The sequence below is a fragment of the Scyliorhinus canicula genome, chromosome 11 (assembly GCF_902713615.1).
Source record: "Scyliorhinus canicula chromosome 11, sScyCan1.1, whole genome shotgun sequence".
Classification (NCBI taxonomy): Eukaryota; Metazoa; Chordata; class Chondrichthyes; order Carcharhiniformes; family Scyliorhinidae; genus Scyliorhinus; species Scyliorhinus canicula.
This window is the reverse complement of record NC_052156.1, coordinates 41,602,993-41,622,071: the sequence shown is the minus strand read 5'-3', so window position 1 is coordinate 41,622,071 and position 19,079 is coordinate 41,602,993. Positions and strand designations below refer to the sequence as shown.

The 19,079-nt window shown below is 46.5% G+C and overlaps 1 protein-coding gene across 1 annotated transcript in view; it reads left to right on the top strand.

The window, feature by feature from the left end:
• dnah12 (dynein, axonemal, heavy chain 12) overlaps positions 1–19,079 on the top strand; it is a 385,091-nt gene that overhangs the window by 36,240 nt on the left and 329,772 nt on the right. Inside the window, exons 6-10 of the mRNA XM_038812830.1 lie at positions 7,228–7,303; positions 11,064–11,222; positions 13,156–13,351; positions 15,211–15,399; positions 17,619–17,781. Of these exons, the coding sequence (XP_038668758.1) occupies positions 7,228–7,303; positions 11,064–11,222; positions 13,156–13,351; positions 15,211–15,399; positions 17,619–17,781 (783 nt within the window). The remainder of the gene's footprint in view (positions 1–7,227; positions 7,304–11,063; positions 11,223–13,155; positions 13,352–15,210; positions 15,400–17,618; positions 17,782–19,079) is intronic.

The following is a 19,079-nucleotide window of genomic DNA, read 5'->3' as shown; positions in this document are numbered from 1 at the left end:
TGCAATACCATAACCTGGATCAGGCTCAGCCGAGCACATGTAGATGTGAAGTTGACCACATGAAAAGCCTCACTCCACACCTCATTGTTAAGATTGGGACCCAATTCTCCCTTCCATTTCATCCTCACACGAATCAATGGAGTTGAATCCATTGAAAGAATATGACCATATATATGTCTGAAATAGACCTCCCGTCAAGCCGAGCCAGGGACAGAATCTTTTTAATCAGGGAAGAGGGTGGTGCCAAAGGAAAGAAAGGAAAAACATCATGTTAACAATCACTAACTTGGAGATACTTATAAAGACTGGAATTGGGCAGCTGGAATTTGTCAGCTAATTCCCTAAAACTGGCAAACCTCTCCTCTACGGACAGACCTCCAAACTGCACCAGACCCTTCACCTCCCAAGATTTAAATGTTCAGTCCAAACCAGCATGTAGGAAGAAGTAATTATTACGAATAGGAGCTCGTGAAGACAGGAAAAGGTGCTGCTGAAACTCTCTCTAAATCCTCAAGGAAGAGACCACACTGGGTTTGAGGAATGTCTAACATGGCAAAAGGCAGCGGTGCAGTAATTATTACAAGAAGGGTAAATATGGTGCAAGAACAAGTTTCCATTTGTCCCCTAATAGACCCAGGATCGCTAAAGCACAGCAATATTTTTTGAATGTTTTTTTCCCATAAATTTAGAGTAACCAATTAATTTTTCCAATTAAGGGGCAATTTAGCGTGTTGAATCCACCTAGCTTGCACATCTTTTGGGTTGTGGGGGCGAAACCCACGCAAACATGGGTAGAATGTGCAAACTCCACACGGACAGTGACCCAGAGCCAGGATCGAACCTGGGACCTCGGCGCCGTGAGGCCGCAGTGTTAACCCACTGCGCCACCGTGCTGCCCATATTTTTTGAATGTTAACTGCCAGTAGTAAAACAATACGTTGGAGAGGGCCAAGTCCCCCGACTGCCTGTCCCTTTGGAGCAGAACACTACGGATTATAGGAGTCTTATCTGCCCAAATAAGAGAAGATATCAGGTTGTTGACCTTGATACAAAAGGGTTTGGGGAGAAAAATCAAGAGACACTGAAAGAAAAATAGAAACCTCAAGAGAACATTAATTTTAATAGTTTGAACCTTGCCCACTAAAGATAGGGGGTGGCCATTCCACATCTGTAAATCTGCTTTGATACTGCTAGCCACACTGGTGTAATTTAACTTAGAAGTGAGGCACTGTGATGGGCCACCTGGACCCCCATATAGCCAAAGCTTGTCTTAGCTAGGCAAAAAGGTAACATCCCCAGTTGGGCTCGCCTCCCAAGGGTCACTGGGGAAGATTCACTCTTGCCTAACTTATACCTAGAGAAGGAGTCAAAGGTGTTAAGCAACTTCATTATGTTACCTCGGAGGGGGCTCGATCCATAAGAAGTAGGTAGTCGGCGTAAAGGGACGCCGCAGGGCAGCACGGTGGCGCAGTGGTTAGCCCTGCTGCCTCACGGCACCGAGGTCCCAGGTTCGATCGCGGCTCTGGGTCACTGTCCTTGTGGAGTTTGCAAATTCTCCCCGTGTTTGCTTGGGTTTCGCCCCCACAATCCAAAAATGTGCAGGCTGGGTGGATTGGCTACGCTAAATTGCCCCTTTAATTGGAAAAAATGAATTGGGTACTCTAAATTTATTTTAAAAAAGTAAAGGGACACCGATGCTCCACCCCTCCCTGAGTAATCCCCTCCACTTACTAGAGCACCTCAGAGCTATAGCGAGCGGCTCTATAACCAGAGCAAACAGGAATGGGGACAGTGAACAGCACTGCCTCGTGACCCTATTCAAAGGAAAATAATCAGAGTTCAAGGCGTTCATATGAACATTGGCAGTGGGGGCCTTATACAACAGACAAACCCAAGAAATAAATTTGTGGTGAAATCCAAATCTCCCCAGAATCTCAAATAAAAACTTCCATTCCAATCTATAAAATGCCTTTTCAGCATCAAGAGATATTATCACCTCGGATTTGGCACTGAGGAGGGGAAAAGGACAACATTTAACAAGCAACGTATATTGGCCGACAATTGTCAGCCCTCCTTGAAGCCCGTTTGATCTTCCGAGAGTATATTTGGGAGGCAAGGTTCCAGACAAAGCGCCAGCACTTAGCAAATAGCGTGATGTCTGCGTTCAGAAGCAAAATAGGACAGTATGAACCACACTGTGTGGGGTCTTTGTCCCTCTTAAGAAATAGGGAAATAGAAGCTTGAGTGAGTGTCTGGGATAACAACCCTGTGATAGGGAATCATTGAACATGCCCAAAATTAAAGGCATAAGTTGCTCCAAGAACTTCTTGTAGAATTCAACCGGACCAGAGGCTTTGCCAGATTGCATCAACCCGATACATTTGAAAGTTTCATAAGGGGATTCCAACTCACTGCTCCTATCCACCTCAACCGGGATGGGTAGGCCGTCCAGAAAGTCAGACATGACCGACCCATGTGGAGGAGGCACCGATCGCATTGAAAAAATTCTAAAGCTGCAATAACTGAAGGAGGGGCAGAGACGATGTTGCCACTCAAATTGAGTACCTGTGTGATCCCTGTCATTTAAGCTGGTGAGCCAAAAGTGAACTGGCCTTCTTCCCGTACTCGTAAAAAATGCCCGATGAACAGCGTAACTGATTTACCGTCCTGCTAGTTGACAAGAGTTTGAATTGGGTTTGCAGTTTTTTCCAGCTTGCCAATAACTCCAGGGTAGGATCAAGAGAGTACTCGTGATTCACATCCAGAATGGAGTCCACCAGCATCTGCTGCTCCAACCTTGTTGTCCTCAACAAATGTGATCTGTAGGAGATCATTTTCTCCCTGAGGACTGCATTAAGAGCCTCTCACAACATGGAATGAGAGATTGAATCGAATTTGTTGGATTTTCTACAGTCCTCTGTGGCAGTGGACATATGGGGCAGGATTCTCCGACCCCCCGCCGGGTCGGAGAATCGCCTGGGGCCGGTGTCAATCCAGCCCCCGCCGTGTCCTGAATTCTCCGCCACCTGAGATTCAGCGGGGGCGGGAATCGCGCCGCGCCGGTCGGCGGGCCCCCCACGGCGATTCTCCGGCCCGCGATGGACCGAAGTCCCACCGCTGACAAGCCTCTCCCACCGGCGGGAATCAAAATACCTACCTGACCGGTGGGATTGGCAGCGCGGGTGGGCGCTGGGGTCCTGGGAGAGGCGCGGGATGATCTGACCCCGGGGGTGCCCCCACGGTGGCCTGGCCCGCGATCAGGGCCCACCGATTGGCGGGCGGGCCTGTGCCATGGGGGCACTCTTTTTCTTCCGCCTTCACCATGGCGGAGGCGGAAGAGACCCCCTCCCCTGCGCAGGGATGATGTCAGCAGCCGCTGACGCTCCGGCACATGCGCGGACTTACGCCGGCCGGCGAAGTCCTTTCGGCCCCGGCTGACGTGGCACCAAAGGCCCTTCACGCCAGCCGGCGGAGCGGGAACCACTCCGGTGCAGGCCTAGCCCCTCAATGTGAGGGCTTGGCCCCTAAAGGTGCGGAGACTTCCGCACTTTTGGGGCGGCCCGACACCGGAGTGGTTCATGCCACTCCAACACGCCGGGACCCCTTGCCCCGCCCGGTAGGGGAGAATCCCGGCCATGGTCACAAAAAGTTTTATCTGCTAATCATGTTGGGTCTAATCTCCAGGGTGGACATTGGGTGGGGCCAAACTATAGTGCTAAATCAAGATGGTGTGGGACATGATCTGGTGATAATTGTTGAGTACTAAGCCGCCGCCAATGAAAGGAGGAGAGCAAGAAAAACTCAAAGCTTTTGTCGCTTGGGTGCAAGAAGAACCAAGGATCTGAGTCATGAAAGATGACAAAGCTCTGGCCATCCCCAATGAAGCAAGAACGATCAATCAAGGATCCAAGACACAATTCAGGTCCCCACCTAAAATAAGCTGATACGAGTCTAATTTGGGAAGGAGGCCAGCAGGGAATTAATAACATTCGTATCATCCCAGTTGGGGGCGTAAATGTTAACCATAACAACTGGGGTGCTCATCAAGGAGCCACAGACAATAACATATTGACCATTGGGTCGGCTATAATCTTAGAGGTGGAAAGCTGAACCCTTTTATTAATTATAATCGGCATACCCCTGGTCCTGCCATCAAAACCAGAATGGAAAACCTACCCTACCCACCCCTTACACAACCTAGTTTGATCTCTGACCCGCAAATGGGTCTCTTGAAAAACACCACATCGCCGTTTAAACTCTTGAGATGAGCAAATGACCTTTTCACTGGGGCATTCAAACCCTTAAAGTTCCAGGTGACCAAACGAACTGGAGGTCTTCCACATCCACCCACCATCCCCCCAAAATCCAGAGTCAGCCAATTCCGGCAAGAGATGTTAACCAAGGGATACTGAGAAGGTAAATCAAAAGGATCCACCCAAGCTGGCCACCAAATGGCCACCCAAGGGGCTGTTTAGCACACTGGGCTAAATCGCTGGCTTTGAAAGCAGGCCAGCAGCACGGTTCGATTCCCGTAACAGCCTCCCCGAACAGGCGCTGGAATGTGGTGACTAGGTGCTTTTCACAGTAACTTCATTGAAGCCAACTCATGACAATAAGCGATTTTCATTTCATTTTCATTTCATTTCAAATCAAGTCAAAAGACTGGACGAAGGAAAATCAACAGACACCATAAGCAGGCTACCTCCGCCTTTCCCCACAACTCCATCACCATTAAATGCAACCACATCTAAGTACAAATACAAAAGGGAGCAAGGCAAACAAAACCTTAACCTCATACTAAATCCTACATTTAACAAAACCAAACGAAACAAGAACTCTAAGCTCATTATCTTAAACAAAACCTAAAATGAGCTGCATCAAACCCTCCAAAACCGCTCCCATTAACTAACTCTTTAGTTAGCAGGGAGACTCCCAACTGGAGAAAGAGAAAAGTAGATATAAACAATAAAAAACGAAAACCCCATTTAACTTGCGCACAGAAAGGAAGCTATATATTAATACAAAGAACAGAACCCCACATAGTATAAAAGCCCAACTCTAATCAAGAACTATAGGAACTCAACCCAACAAGAAAAAATGAGAATAAACCTGAAACTCCAACAATGTAATAATAATAATCTTTATCTTTATTATTGTCACAAGTAGGCTTACATTAACACTGCAGTGAAGTTACTGTGAAAAGTCCCTAGTCGCCACATTCCGGCACCTGTTTGGGTACACTGAGGGAGAATTGAGAATGCCCAAATTACCTAACAGCTCATCTTTCGGGACTTGTGGGAGGAATCCAGAACACCCGGAGGAAACATATGCAGACACGGGGAGAAGGTGCAGACTCTGCACAGACAGGGACCCAAGCCGGGAATCGAACCTGGGACCCTGAAGATGAGAAGCAACAGTGCTAACCACCGTGTTACAGTACCGCCAACAATACAACATGCGCGTTGACAGAGCCGTAAACAAAATTTAACAAATGAGCCTGCCTCTCCGGGAACATCAAAGAAATAGTCTTTTCCTCCAAATGTTACTCTGAGGCGAGCTGGATAGACCAACCCGAACTGGACTCCACTCTTATACAGAGCATCCTTAACTCCATTGAATGTGGTTTATTTCTTTGCTACCACTGCATCCAAATCCTGATAAAACCTGATGGAGTGGCCTTCCAACTTAAAAATCACGGTGTTTCCTGCCCGCCACAAAACCTCCTTTTCCTTGACTCTGTGGAACCTCACTATTACCGCACGTGGTGTATCTTCAGGACAAGGCCTTGGCTGAAGTGTACGATGGGCTCGGACCAATTCAGGCAGGGATGTGATTTCACCCTCGCCCACCATTTTGCAGAGCATGCCCAAATATTATTCCATGGGCCTTGGGCTCTCAATCGCCTCCAGCAACCCCACAATCTGGATATTCTGCCTCTTGGACCTCTTTCTAGGTCATTCATCTTGGCTGGCAACGACCTATTCATATTGGTCACCAAACACAGTTTGGATTCCAGTGCGGCAATCTGATCGCTGTGGTCCAATAAGGCCACCATATTCTTGATGGTGGCTCCTTGGACCTCAATGGTCGGTTTAGTTTTTCACAGAGCCGTCCGAATGAGGGCCAAGGTTTCCGCAATTGATTTTTTAAGGCTCTGCAACACAATTCATCAATGCTTTTCAAATTCTTTCGCCGAGGTGTTGGAGAGAACCTCAGCCTGTCAATGGAGTAGATGGAAAACCAGAAACCCACCGCTATTTTACTGGCCCTTGAGCTCCAAAAGACCTCACACTGCTCCCAGCTTTCGTTTCCCAGATTTTTTTGGGCATTTCAGTCATAAGACCTCATTCCAATAAATATATGGGTTTAGAAGAATAAACAATTTGTGATACCAAGAAAAGGGGCTAAATGTACAATGCAGGAGCCATCTTGTGTGCATCTTTCCCCTACATCACACCACCAAAAATCTTGCTAATGATTGATTTTTACTATTACTTGTTTACAGAGAGATTTCTAATGAGATATTGATTTGATTGCTCGAGATTCCCTGGAGAGTTAATAGTTTATGAGGGATTATATTTAGTCTTAGCTAAGCAGGTGATGGGACATCTTAGTGGGATACAGATGATGTAATTAATGGGAGGAGCCAGGTCTGTCTGTATTTTGCAGTTTTTACTAAATGCTGTTAGGTTGAGCCAAAGAGTCTGACAAGACAGAAGGATATTCAGGTTATTCCTGAAAAGGGTCTCCCTCTCCAAACGTCTACAAAGTTAAGCAACTAACCTGTTTTGTTAACTTTATTTCTAAGAGGCATTTGAACTGCATTGGGTTGCTTAAGTGGAATTAGTGGCAGGTGTAGATAGTAAGTTAAAGATTTTCCTTTTATTTAAGAACTGTTTAGATGTTTAATTGTGAAGCAATTTATTTGATAATGTTTTTAATTCTGTGTTTAAATTAAAATTTGTTTTAACATAAAAGATACTATTTCGTCAGAGCTATCACTCCTGGGGTGAAGTATCGATTTCTCACAGTTTTACAAATTGAAAAATTGCTGGGGTTTCTTGTCCGGTATCCTAACATAAATTGAGGTTTGGTGCGTTATCCTGATAAAAATAAAACAAGAATACTTTGAAACCTTTTGCATATTTGCTAATTTTAAAGTTAGTAAGTTAGCTTAAAATATACAGCCAAGCTTGTCAACATATTGTCAATATTTTTATGTTTTAGTGAAAAGTGTTCTTGTAAAGCCAGATGTGACAGGGCTCGAATATGAAGACTCTGAACCTCTTCCACAGGAACCCACGTGAGTATAATGTCAGTGTAGTCTGCTAATAAAGCGGTTGAATGCTCATGGATTTTCAATATTCTTCTGTTACTTGCCTCTATTTGTGAAAGTGAGAGTATTTTTACTATAGTGGAACTCCTTATATGTAAAGGTCTTGCATCTCTGTTTGCGTACACTTGGATATAAAAAAGACGTAATTTATAGCAGGAATCTTTACACTAGCACTCGCCCTGGCCCATGGCTCCAACACTGGCATCTACCCAGCAATGTGGAAAATTGCCCAGGTGTGTCCTGTACACAAAAAGCAGAATAAATCAAATCAGACCAATTACCACCTCATCAGTAAAGCGATGGAAGGGATCATTAATAGTGTTATCAAGTGCCACTTGCTCATGATCATTTTGGTTCTGCCAGGGCCACTCAACTCCTGGCATCACCACCGTCTTGGTTCAAATGTAGATTAATGGTCTCAACGCCAGAGGTAAAGTGACATGTGCCTTCTTGAACCACTGCAGTTCATGTGGTGTAGGTACACCCACAATTCTGTTAGGGAGGCAGTTCCCGAATTTTGACCCAGCAACATTGAAGGCATGCCGATGTATTTCCAGGTATGGATGGTGAATGACTTGGAGGGGAAATTCCAAGTGGTGGTGTTCATAGAATCATAGAATTTACAGTGCTGAAGGAGGCCATTTGGCCCATCAAGTCTGCACCGATACTTCGAATGTGCACCCTACCCATGTCCAACCCGCTCTATCCCCATAACCTCGTAACCTAACTTGCACATCCCCGAACACTGAGGGGCAACTTAGTAGGGTCAATCCCCCTAACCTGTACATCTTTGGACTGTGAGAGGAAACTGGAGCACCCGGAGGAAACCCATGCAGACACAGGGAGAAAGTGCAAACTCCACATAGTCACCTGAGGCCGGAATTGAACTCAGGACTCTGGAGCTGTGAGGCAACAGTGCTAACCACTGTGCCACCGTGCTGACCATGTATCAGCTGCCCTTGTCCTTCTAGGTGATCATGGATTTCAAAGGTGCTACCTAAGGCAGTAATTTTCAAAATCGGGGCTGCGTCCCGCAGGTGGGTCGCGGTAGAGTGTCGGGAAGGTCGCTGAGCAATCCATCGTGGTGTTCCCAATTGTGGGAAATCACGTGCAACGGCCGCAGCAGCTGGCTTTTAAAAATGCCAGCTGCGAGAGGCTTTAAAAATGACGGCCGCGACCAGCTTTAAAAATGAGGGCGCGCTGCGCATGTGTGCCCGCTTATCATCAGGGCGCATGCCCGGAGCCCAGCGAGAAGCACCGCCTACTCCTGACATCCGCATCATGACTCAGGAAAATATATTTTTTTTAAATTCAGTCTTCCTGCCTGAAGCAAAGCAGGGAACAGGTCAAGCTCCTCGAACAGTGATGTCACGTGCTCTGGACGCAATTGCGATTCCCCCATTTTGTCAGCAGCAAACAAGCAACTGGACTGAAAAATTTAAAATGGATCGTTTTGTAATGAGACACAAACTGGCCAGTATCTAAGAACTAAACCTCCTGGAGTGAGTGGCTCAGGAGAGTCCACAACAGGACAAAGCAGTGCTGCTGTGAGCTCCATGACCTCTGATGAACAACCCATACAGAAATGTAACTGAAAATGAAATTGAAAGGCAAAACAAGTGAGATCCTAAGGATCAAGCAGGCTCACCTGTCGGATTAAAGGCAAGTGAAAATGGTGGTCACGAAGTTTGGGTGGCGTGGGTCGCGAAGGTCGACCGGTATGGGTCGCGAAAGTCGGCCAGCGTGGGTCGCGACGGTTGGCTGCCGTGGGTCTGGTTGGTTGGCCGGTTGGCAAAAATGGGTCCCCGGGAAAAATGTTTGTAAAGTACTGGCCTAAGGTGCCTTGTTGAGTTCCTGTAGTGCATCTTGTAGACGGTACACACTGCAGCTACTGCACGTTGATGATGGAGAGTGAATGTTTGTAGAAGGGGGTGTTGTTGGAGCTGCAATCATCCAGACAAGGGGAGCGTATTCCATCGCACCCCTAACCTGTGTCTAGTCGATGGTGAATAGGGTTTGGGAAGTGAGTTACATGCCACAGGATCTCTAGCCTTGGACCTGCTCTTGTAGTGTAGTATTTATTTGGCTAGTCCAGTTCAGTTTCTGGTCAGTTGTAACCCACAGGATGTCAATAGTGGAGGATTAGTGTTGGCAATGCCATTGAGTGTCATGGGCGATGGTTTGATTCTCTCTATTTGGAGATGGCCATTTCCTGGAATTTGTCTGGCGCAAATGCTACTTGCCACTTGTCAGCCCAAGCCTAGATAATGTCCAGATCTTGCTGTATTTGGACATGGACTGCTTCTGTATCTGAAGAGTCGCAAATGGTGCTGAACATTGTGCAATCATCAGTGAACATCCCCACTTCTGACCTTATGATAGAAGGAAGGTCATTGATGAAGCAGTTGAAGATATTTGAGGCTAGGGCATTACCGTGAAGAACACCTGTGGTGATGTTCTGGAACTGAGGTGATTGACTTCCAATGGCCATAACCATCTTCCTTTGAGCCAGGTATGACTCCAACCAGCATAGAGTATTCCCTTGGATTCCCTCTGACTCCTGTTTTGCTAGGGCTTCACGATGCTACACTCGGTCAAATGTAGCCTTGATGTCAAGGTCTGAGGAACTTAGAGATGTAAATCAGTTATGGAAACATAACCATTGGTAGGAGGGTGTTACAATATGGTAAATTTGCAGAAGCGGTTTTCACTATAAACATGGACGCAGGAACTTTAATTATTACACCACGGCACCTTCTCAATTAGGGATGGACAATAAATGTTGGCCTAACCAGCAAACCCCATATTGATGAATGAATATAAACAAATTGGCAATAAGAAGCAAAGTTTTGTAACCAAGGAAAGCACACCGGTCATGGGTGGGATTCTCCGTTGCCCAATGGCAAAATCGGGATCGGCGTTTGGGCGGAGAATGGCTCCCGACACTGAATTCGCAGCAGGTGCCGGTTTGATACGGGTCGCGATGCTCCTAACCCTCTAAATCGGCGTTTTCGAGACACGTGTTATGCGCAGTCGCACCCCCGCTGAAATGTCATTAGCGGACCCATCCAAAATGTTACGCGTCCAGTGGGCCAGGTTCCTGATGGCGCGGGCCGCAGCGGTGTTGAGCCTAGAATTGCGGCTTTGGAGGGAGATAGAGGGCATGCAGACGGTGTCCAGCACCGTCGCACTCGGCCGAGATTCATGCCGCTGGCCGGAGTGCTCCTGCCAGGGCTGGGGGAGTGGTGAGGGGTGACCAGGGGGTATTTGGAGCATGTCATGAGCCAAGTTGGATGGTTGGGAGGTATTCAAGTTCAGAATTGGAATCATTCACTAAGGGCTCCAGGAAGCAGGGGAATTGCCCATCGAAAATGTAAACTTCCTGGGAATTCTCATGCAGGTTTGTCAGGGCTTCCACAAAGTCCCAGCTTGCATTTTCCTGGCGTACATCTTCAGTCATACATCCAGAATCTGACAATCCAGAGACCATGCCTTAAGAATCACTGGCATGGGCACACATGTGCATGGCTTGTGTTTAGCGAGGCTGGCCTTTACTGCCAGCCACAATTTCCAGTTCCATCTCACCTAACTCTGTTGGTAACAATGAAGAGGCTAGTGAAACGTCACCTTTATGTTGAGACTTTTTCTCCTGGATTTTGTATCTATGGTTTTTCCCATTGTGTGTATTTTACTTTCAGCACACTGATGTTAACTTTTTTATTTTTAGCGGCTTGGACTTCTCTCAACCCTGGCATGAGAGCTTTGTAAAAGCTCGAGAGGAGATAAAAAAAAATCTCTACATCCTTCATCCAGTCTTGCAGGCAGTTCTTGACTTGGGTTATGTTACATTTTCCAACCTGATTCTTGTGAATGTGTCTGATTGCAGGTAGGAAGACTTATCTTTTAACATAAAGAGTCAACCTATTTTGTAATAAGATATTTTCAAATCTACTTTCACAGACATTTAAAATACCAGCATTACAAAAGTTTTCAAACAGCAGCGATTGTAAAAAAATCATTATGTTTTGCAAAAAATATTGAATGTTGCTGTCTTGTTCATGTGTATTTGTACACTGTGAATTGAATTACTAATTAGACTGAAGTATCAAATGCAGTTTAATGGGCGAGATTCTCCGCACTCCCGACGGTGCGGAGAATAGCGTGGCTCGTAAAATTTTACGGCCACGCTGTTCCGACGCCCTCCCGCTATTCTCCCCCCCCCCCCCCCCCAACGCCCAACTCCCGACACGAATCGCTGCCGCCGTTTTTTTACGGCCGGCAGCGATTCACAGCTGATAGATGGGCCGAGTTCCAAGCCCTTTACGGCTGTTTTTACGAACGGCAAACACACCTGGTCTGGCCGTTCGTAAAAACGGCCGTAAACACTCGCATTTTATAACCATGGCACCGATTGGCACGGCAGTACCACGGCCGTGCCAAGGGTGCCATGGGCCCGCGATCGGTGGGCACCGATCGCGGGCAGCGGGCCCAATGCCCGCGCACTAATTGTCCTTCCGCCGCCCCGCAGTATCCATTCGCGGGGCGGCTGAGGGGCATCCCGGCCCGCGCATGCTCGGGTTTCGCGCAAATACGCGATGACGTCATCCGCGCATGCACGGGTTGGAGTCTTCCAATCCGCGCATGCGCGGCTGACGTCATATGACGCGTCAGCCGGCGCTAACTCGGGCAAGCGGGCTTAACGAAATTCGTTAAGCCCGTGATGCCGGAGCTTACGGCGTCGGGCTGCTAGCCCCGACCGGGGACCAGAATCGGTTCCCGGTCGGGAAGGGGGGGGCTGGCGTCAAACCCACCCGGATTTGACGCCAGCCTTACGATTTCTCCCCATATGGGAGAATCTCGCCCAATATGTTGCCACTTTGCAGATGTGTTCACTAACACTTGTATTTAAGTAGCACCTTAGAATCTCAAAATATATGGTGCACAGTCTGTTACATAGCCAACAATGCTCACAGTATTGAAGTGAATGACAAGATTCTTTTTAAAGGAAGGATTGTTGTGCAGCATGGAGAAGAGTTCCTCTCTTCTGTTCATCTAGCACCTGACACCACCAAGCAAACCCATTCTGATGTTTTTAATAATGCAATCTCTCCCTTAGTGACTGCTTAGAATGAGAGCTTAAACTATAGTATGCGGTTCAAAACTACAACTTGAGATCCAGAGGTAACAATGCTATCAATTGATCCAAATTCCATGTAGTTTACTTATATTTACCTTGGTATTTTTGGATTCTTCTAGTCCCAATTATTTTCCAGTTAGTCACAAATTCTTCCCTTTTGGACAAAAGAAAAAATAACCAAACCTTCAATAAATGAAACAGCAGCCGAAACACAAAATTCCATTATAATGATATTCTTAAATCTCTGTATTCATATTGGCCTACTCATGCTCTGCTCGATAAAATACCTCAATAGATTTTTTTTTTGCAAAATTTTCCCATTCATCCCTTTTCTCACTCTGTACAACTCTGCAGATTATGAGATGTGACCGTGACTTTTCCCTATTGTTCTGTAAAAATCTGATTGTTCAAAGATGTGTGATAGCAACATGAGTAAGTCTTCTGTCAATTTTCATCCGCCTGCCACCTACTCCCAATCAAGAAGCGTGTATAGTTTACTCTGCATCTACCCTAATCGTGTGGCTGAGAGTAGAGGTCTCTGTAAGGGGTATCTTGAGCAGAAATTCTACTGCTCCATGGCATAGCATATTGGAGCATCCGTGAACTTCATTATCAAATCTTGTAAACAAAATTAAGGTTGGTTACTTAATTGATTGAACTTTATTTCCCATAATTGATTTAGATCTAAAGGACCAATTGAATGTGAATCATTCAAGAATAATGTGGTGATAGAGCATGGAAAAATGGAAAAAAAGATCATGAGTACATGGTACCCCAAAGTTCTCAGTCTTCTCACTGACAAAGACAAGACAAAGGACATTAAATCCGAGAAAATAGATTGTTTCTACTCGAGTGCTAATGTTCTTATAGGTAATCAGGTAAGACAATGTTGTGATTTATTTTAGGATCTCACAGCTGTTTATCACAGAACGGTTACAGGTCAAAAGGCTAGGCAGTAGAGCCGGGAAACCATTGTGGGCAGGTTAGGGGTGAGGGAACCCTTTACCGTCGCTGCAGCACCCAGACAAGCAGAAAGAGCCTCTAGCCTTCCTGGAGTGGTGGCCACTTGTTCAGTTGCTGACAGGCTGCTTCTGGGCATCTAAATTGACCCCTGACGCCTTTGGGAACCTTGGGACCAATTCGAAAATCCCAGTGTAGCTCCTGTAATTGGCTTTGAGAGACACTTAATAAGCCAGGATAGCTACCCACTGAGTGAATGGATAGCCCTACTACACACCCATCACACTTCCACAGAAATGGCCTCGGGCACAGATGGAGTTGGGCCAGCCAGTCCTTTCATCCCTCTTCCAAACCAAACCTACACTGTTGGCCCTGGCAGGACCTGAAAACCAAGCACAAGGGTTTTGCGTCAATTTTATATTTTGTTCTACTTAAACAAAGAAGCTCCACACTTGATTACAGTTATATATAATTCCATTCCTTTCCTAAAAATTGTTGTTTTCAGGGGCCATTGTAATTCATAAGACTATATAGTTTTCACTTTACAACCTGAACAATTACAACTAAGTGTTATTTTACATTTATTTACTTTGTTATTGCGTGGATGTGGTTTTAAATTTTGCTGCTTATTATTGAAATAGCTTTGTGCTTTTGGTGGATAATGGCCGAGAAACTGAACAACACAGCACTTACTATTCATGCCCCTATATGCTGAGCAGAAAGTATGTGCACAATTTTGAGATTGTACTAATGATAAGAACACAGGCCAGCAGCATTTTAAGTGGAAACCAGTGTATGCAGATTAGTGTCCTAGGCTGTACACCTGGACCTATTTTCCATTTAGGTTGCCCCAGCACTTTAGCTGCTATACGCTGACCATGCACAGCACAATGTGAAGTTAACCAGTGTGAAAAAAGTGATTTTTAAAGTGTGTTTGTGTTGTTAGTTGCGGATAACTGAAGTTTGTAATTGTCTTGAGGATCTAAACATAGGGAGAAGGACGGTTAGTGAAGCATGATGCAATAATTGTAAAAGAGTGCAATATAGTGGGTGTGTGCTGTGTTGGGAGTGTGTGGAAATTGTAATTAGTGAGGCTGTAATTGGTGCAGCCATCATACAAATTTATTTTAGTTGTCTTCTTACCTTACCAACTCTGTTTAGATCATTCTTTTTTTTTCTAGCACAGCAATCATATTTTTGTGGCAAAGCCCTTGACATTGATGTCCTCAGTAATCCCCTCCTACTTCTTCCTCGTCAGATGCTTGGAGAGCTTCCTTATCCCTGAGAAATTCATTTTTGTAGTGTGCTCTTGGCTATGCAGTTTTCATTTCCACCTAGGTAGACAGCATGTTGGACTGCACCTCCGTGGCTTTCTACGTTAAAATCATTGAGGTTATTGGCCCATGGTGCTACCTGCCTTGAATTGGCATATGTTTATGTAGTGTTGCTAGACGTGGCGCTTTGCAAATGAATTTCTCATTCAAAAACATAATTTGACTTTTGATCCTGTTTTCAACAGTAATCATTGCATTTAAATGTCTACAGTATATGTTTATATCTATATACTAATAGTGCTTCAAATTAAAGGATAAAACTAACCTTTTGTGAATTAAGAGCCAGCAATTCTTTGTAGAAATCGGCAAATAAAAAACACCTTTTATATTTTATCTGTGGCAATTCAAATGCAACTTGAAAATAGAGGAGATTATTTTTTTTAATCAAAAGTATGTGTTTGAATCTTGAAAAGGAGTTTACCTTTTTGTTCTGATTATCTAAGTTGCAAGAGTTTCTTGGAAGAACAATAAAGGCCTACATAAATCTTTTTGATGAAGAGGAAAAATATCAGATGCCCCTGTTTAAGATGGAGTTAGTATTTGACGAAGAAAGAATGGAGTTCTATCCCACATTTTCAGACCTGGAGGAGACCGTGCTGTTTGTGATTGCTAAAATAGAAGATGCCATGCAGGTAGTTTCTCTCTGAAATATTAACTTGTCTGCCTGAAGATGTGAAATATTTGACTATGTATCATAACAAATTTATTTTTTACAATAGGAGTGTACAGTAGGTGGCAAATCCATTCCTATCTGTTTAGTGGCCTTTCTGAAGTTGACTTTTACCCTATTTGTAAATTACGTCCTGGTTAGTTTACAAAAATTAGTAAATTTATTTGTGAAACTGTAAATGACTGGAAACATGCAGTACTGAAATACTGCATCAAAATAAAGGACAGTAAGAAGTCTTACAACACCAGGTTAAAGTCCAACATGTTTGTTTCAAACACTAGCGTTCGGAGCACTGCTCCTTCCTCAGGTGAATCAAAATAAAGGAGAATTACAAATACAATGTGAGAAAGAAGTCTGATATATCATGAAACTTCTTTTATGTATAATAGAATTGTGGATATACCGACTTTTTAAACTGACATTTACATCATTCGATTACATATACTAGAAAATATTTATTTTTCTTTAAGACCAGCATTTGTTGCCCATCCATAAATGCCCTTGAACTGACATTGCTGAATGTCTGGAATCACGGCCGGGATTCTCCCCTACCCGGAGGGCCGAGGGGGGGTCCCGGTGGATGGACTGGCGTGAACCACTCCGGCATCAGGCTGCCCCAGAGGTGCGGATTTCTCCACACTTTTAGGGGCCAAGCCCTAATCTCGAGGGGCTAGGCCCACGTCGGGGTGGTTGGCGCTCTGCTGGCCGGCGGGAAAGGCCTTTGGCGCCACGCCAGCCAGGGCTGAAGGGACTTCGCTGCTGACGTCATCCCCGCGCATGCGCAGGGGAGGGGGTCACTTCCGCGTCCGCCATCGTGAAGACTATGACGAACGCGGAAGGAAAAGAGTGCCCCCACGGCACAGGCCCGCCCGCTGATTGGTGGGCCCCGATTGCGGGCCAGCCATCGTGGGGGCACCCCCCGGGGCCAGATAGCACCGCGCCCCCCCCCCCCCCCCCCCCCAGGACCCCGGAGCCCACTGGTAAGGTAGTTTGATTTCCGCCAGCGGGACCGGCGTGACAGCAGTGGGACTTTGGGCCATCGCGGGCCGGAGAATCGCTGGGGGGAAGGGGGGGCCCGCCGACTGTCGCGGCGCGATCCCCACCCCCCCCACCCGCCGAATCTCTGGTGCTGGAGACGGCGGGGCAGGATTCACGCCTGCCCCCGGCGATTCTCCGACCCGGCGGGGGGTCGAAGAATCCCGCCCCACATGTAGGCCAAACATAATATAAATGACATATTTCCTTCCCTAAAGGACATTACAGTGCTTTATACTATTGAAGAATATTTACCCTGTACAGTCTCTAACCACAAATAACTTTACAGTTTTATTACGGATAGCACAAAAAGATAATATTTTCTTAAAATTAATTATACTGCAGTTTAATAATATTGTCTCCGGAGGAGATTGAGGAGGGGACGTGGGCGGACGCCCTGGGGAGGGTGAATTCCTCCTCTTCTTGCGCACGGTTAGTCTAATCCAACTAAAGGTGCTGCATAGGGCGCATATGACTGGGATCAGGCTGAGCCGGTTCTTTGGGGGAGAGGACAGGTGTGGCAGGTGTTCGGGGAGCCCAGCGAATCACACCCACATGTTCTGGGCGTGTCCGGCGTTGGAGGGTTTCTGGAAGGGGGTGGTGGGGACCTTGTCCAAGGTGGTCGGCTCCAGGGTGGAACCGGGCTGGGGACTCGCCATTTCTGGGGTAGCATCGGAGCCGGGAGTGCAGGAGGCGAGAGAAGCCGGTACTCTGGCCTTTGCGTCCCTAGTAGCCCGGCGAAGGATTCTTTTACAGTGGAGGGACGTGAAGCCCCCGAGTCCGGAATCCTGGATTAACGACATGACCGGGTTCATTAAACTGGGGAGGGTCAAGTTTGCCCTGAGGAGGTCGGTGCAAGGGTTCTTCCGGCGGTGGCAGCCTTTTCTTGATTTCCTGGCAGAGCATTAAAGGGTGGTCAACTTCAGCAGCAACCTGGCCCGGGGGGGGGCGCAACGGGTTTGTTATGGGGGTTTGTTCTCATGGTGTTACGCTCATTTCTTTTTCTTCTTCTTAATTTATTGTTTTTGTACTGGGGGGAGGGGTTACTGTTTTTTTTGTGTTGTGATAAAATTTGTTGTTGGAAAATTTGTATAAAAATTATTTTTAAACAAAATAATAATATTGTCTCCGTTTTGCATCATTCAGAACGTTCAAACAGTGCAGTCCTGGCTTTCTGATAGTAACATTGATGACATTGACAACATAAGGGCTAAACCATCTGCTGACATCCTAAAGTGGGCCTATTCCACACTCAAGAATACAGTCAAAACTAACTTTGAAGGAGCAGCTGCACATTTCCAACAGTATGGTAAGCTTATGATACCAAGGTTGATAGGAAAACAAGTTGTGAGGAGGGTACAAAGAATCTGCAAAGGGATGAGAATAGGTTAAGTGAGTGGTCAAAAATTTGGAAAATGGCATATCATGCAAGAAAATTTGAGGTTGTCCTCTTTGATGGGAAGAATAGAAAAGCGGAATATTATTTACTTGGAGAGAGACTGTAGCATGATATAGTACAGAGAAATCTTGATGTCCTCATTCATGAATCATAACAAATTAGCATGTAACTATAACAATTGATTAGAAAGCAAATGGAATGTTGGCTTTTAATGCAAAGAGGATGGAGTGTAAACATAGGGAAGTCTTGGTACAACTGTACAAGGTATTGATGAAATTGAATCTGGATTACTGACTGGCAAGGCCTCTGGCTGAATAGCTGAAGGCAAATGCTAGTAGGGAATTGATAATCGTGGTTAAGTGAGCACTTTACACAACCCAAGTGGATTCCCGTGGGTGGGCGGACAATATAGCACGTGGAAGTCACTCATTGCCTTGCATCCCAATCACACCTTGATGCCTGGACACTGTGCGGTAGGCAAAAGCACACATGGAACAGCCAACATCCGAACACCCAGGGGATGGGACCCAGCTCCGGGGACACACCTACGGCCGGAGGGTGGGTAAGTGCCACGGGGAGGGGACCGGTGCCCAATCCAGTTGACATTGTGAGCAGGTGTCCGGGGTACAGGGTCTGGGGTCCGGTGAGGGGGGCCCTCTGCGGCCGGGTGTGTATGGGCAGGGCATTCCTGGTGGTGGGAGGGGAATAAATGGGGGAATGGAGGGTCCCTGCGTGGGAGCCACCACTGTTTGTCCGTCTGAAACCCTCTCCCAATTCCTTACACATAATGAACGCCATGGCAGGATATTGGACGCAGAAGTTGCCCTAGTGGTGCTTGTTCTAGGCAATGCGGACAGACGCCGGAGACGGTGGCAGCAGCATTTGCAGATGCTCGAGGCAGCGGACCATGTGCTGGATCCCGCCCAACACCCTGAGGACTCAGTCGCCCATCAGATTATGCACTCGTGTGCCCGTTTCCCGGGAGTGTGGACGGCAGCTACATCCTGGGGCAGTCGGTCATCCTCGCCCTCTTCGAGGAGCACCCCAGGATGGATGGCTGGCTCTTGGGGGTTAAGGGGTACTTGCTGAGGACTTGGCTAATGACGCCAGTACGGAGGCCGGTGACCGAAGCAGAAACCCAGTACAATGAGCCCATGTGACCACCCAGGCTGTGATGGAGCAGTGCATCAGACTCCTCAAAATGCGGT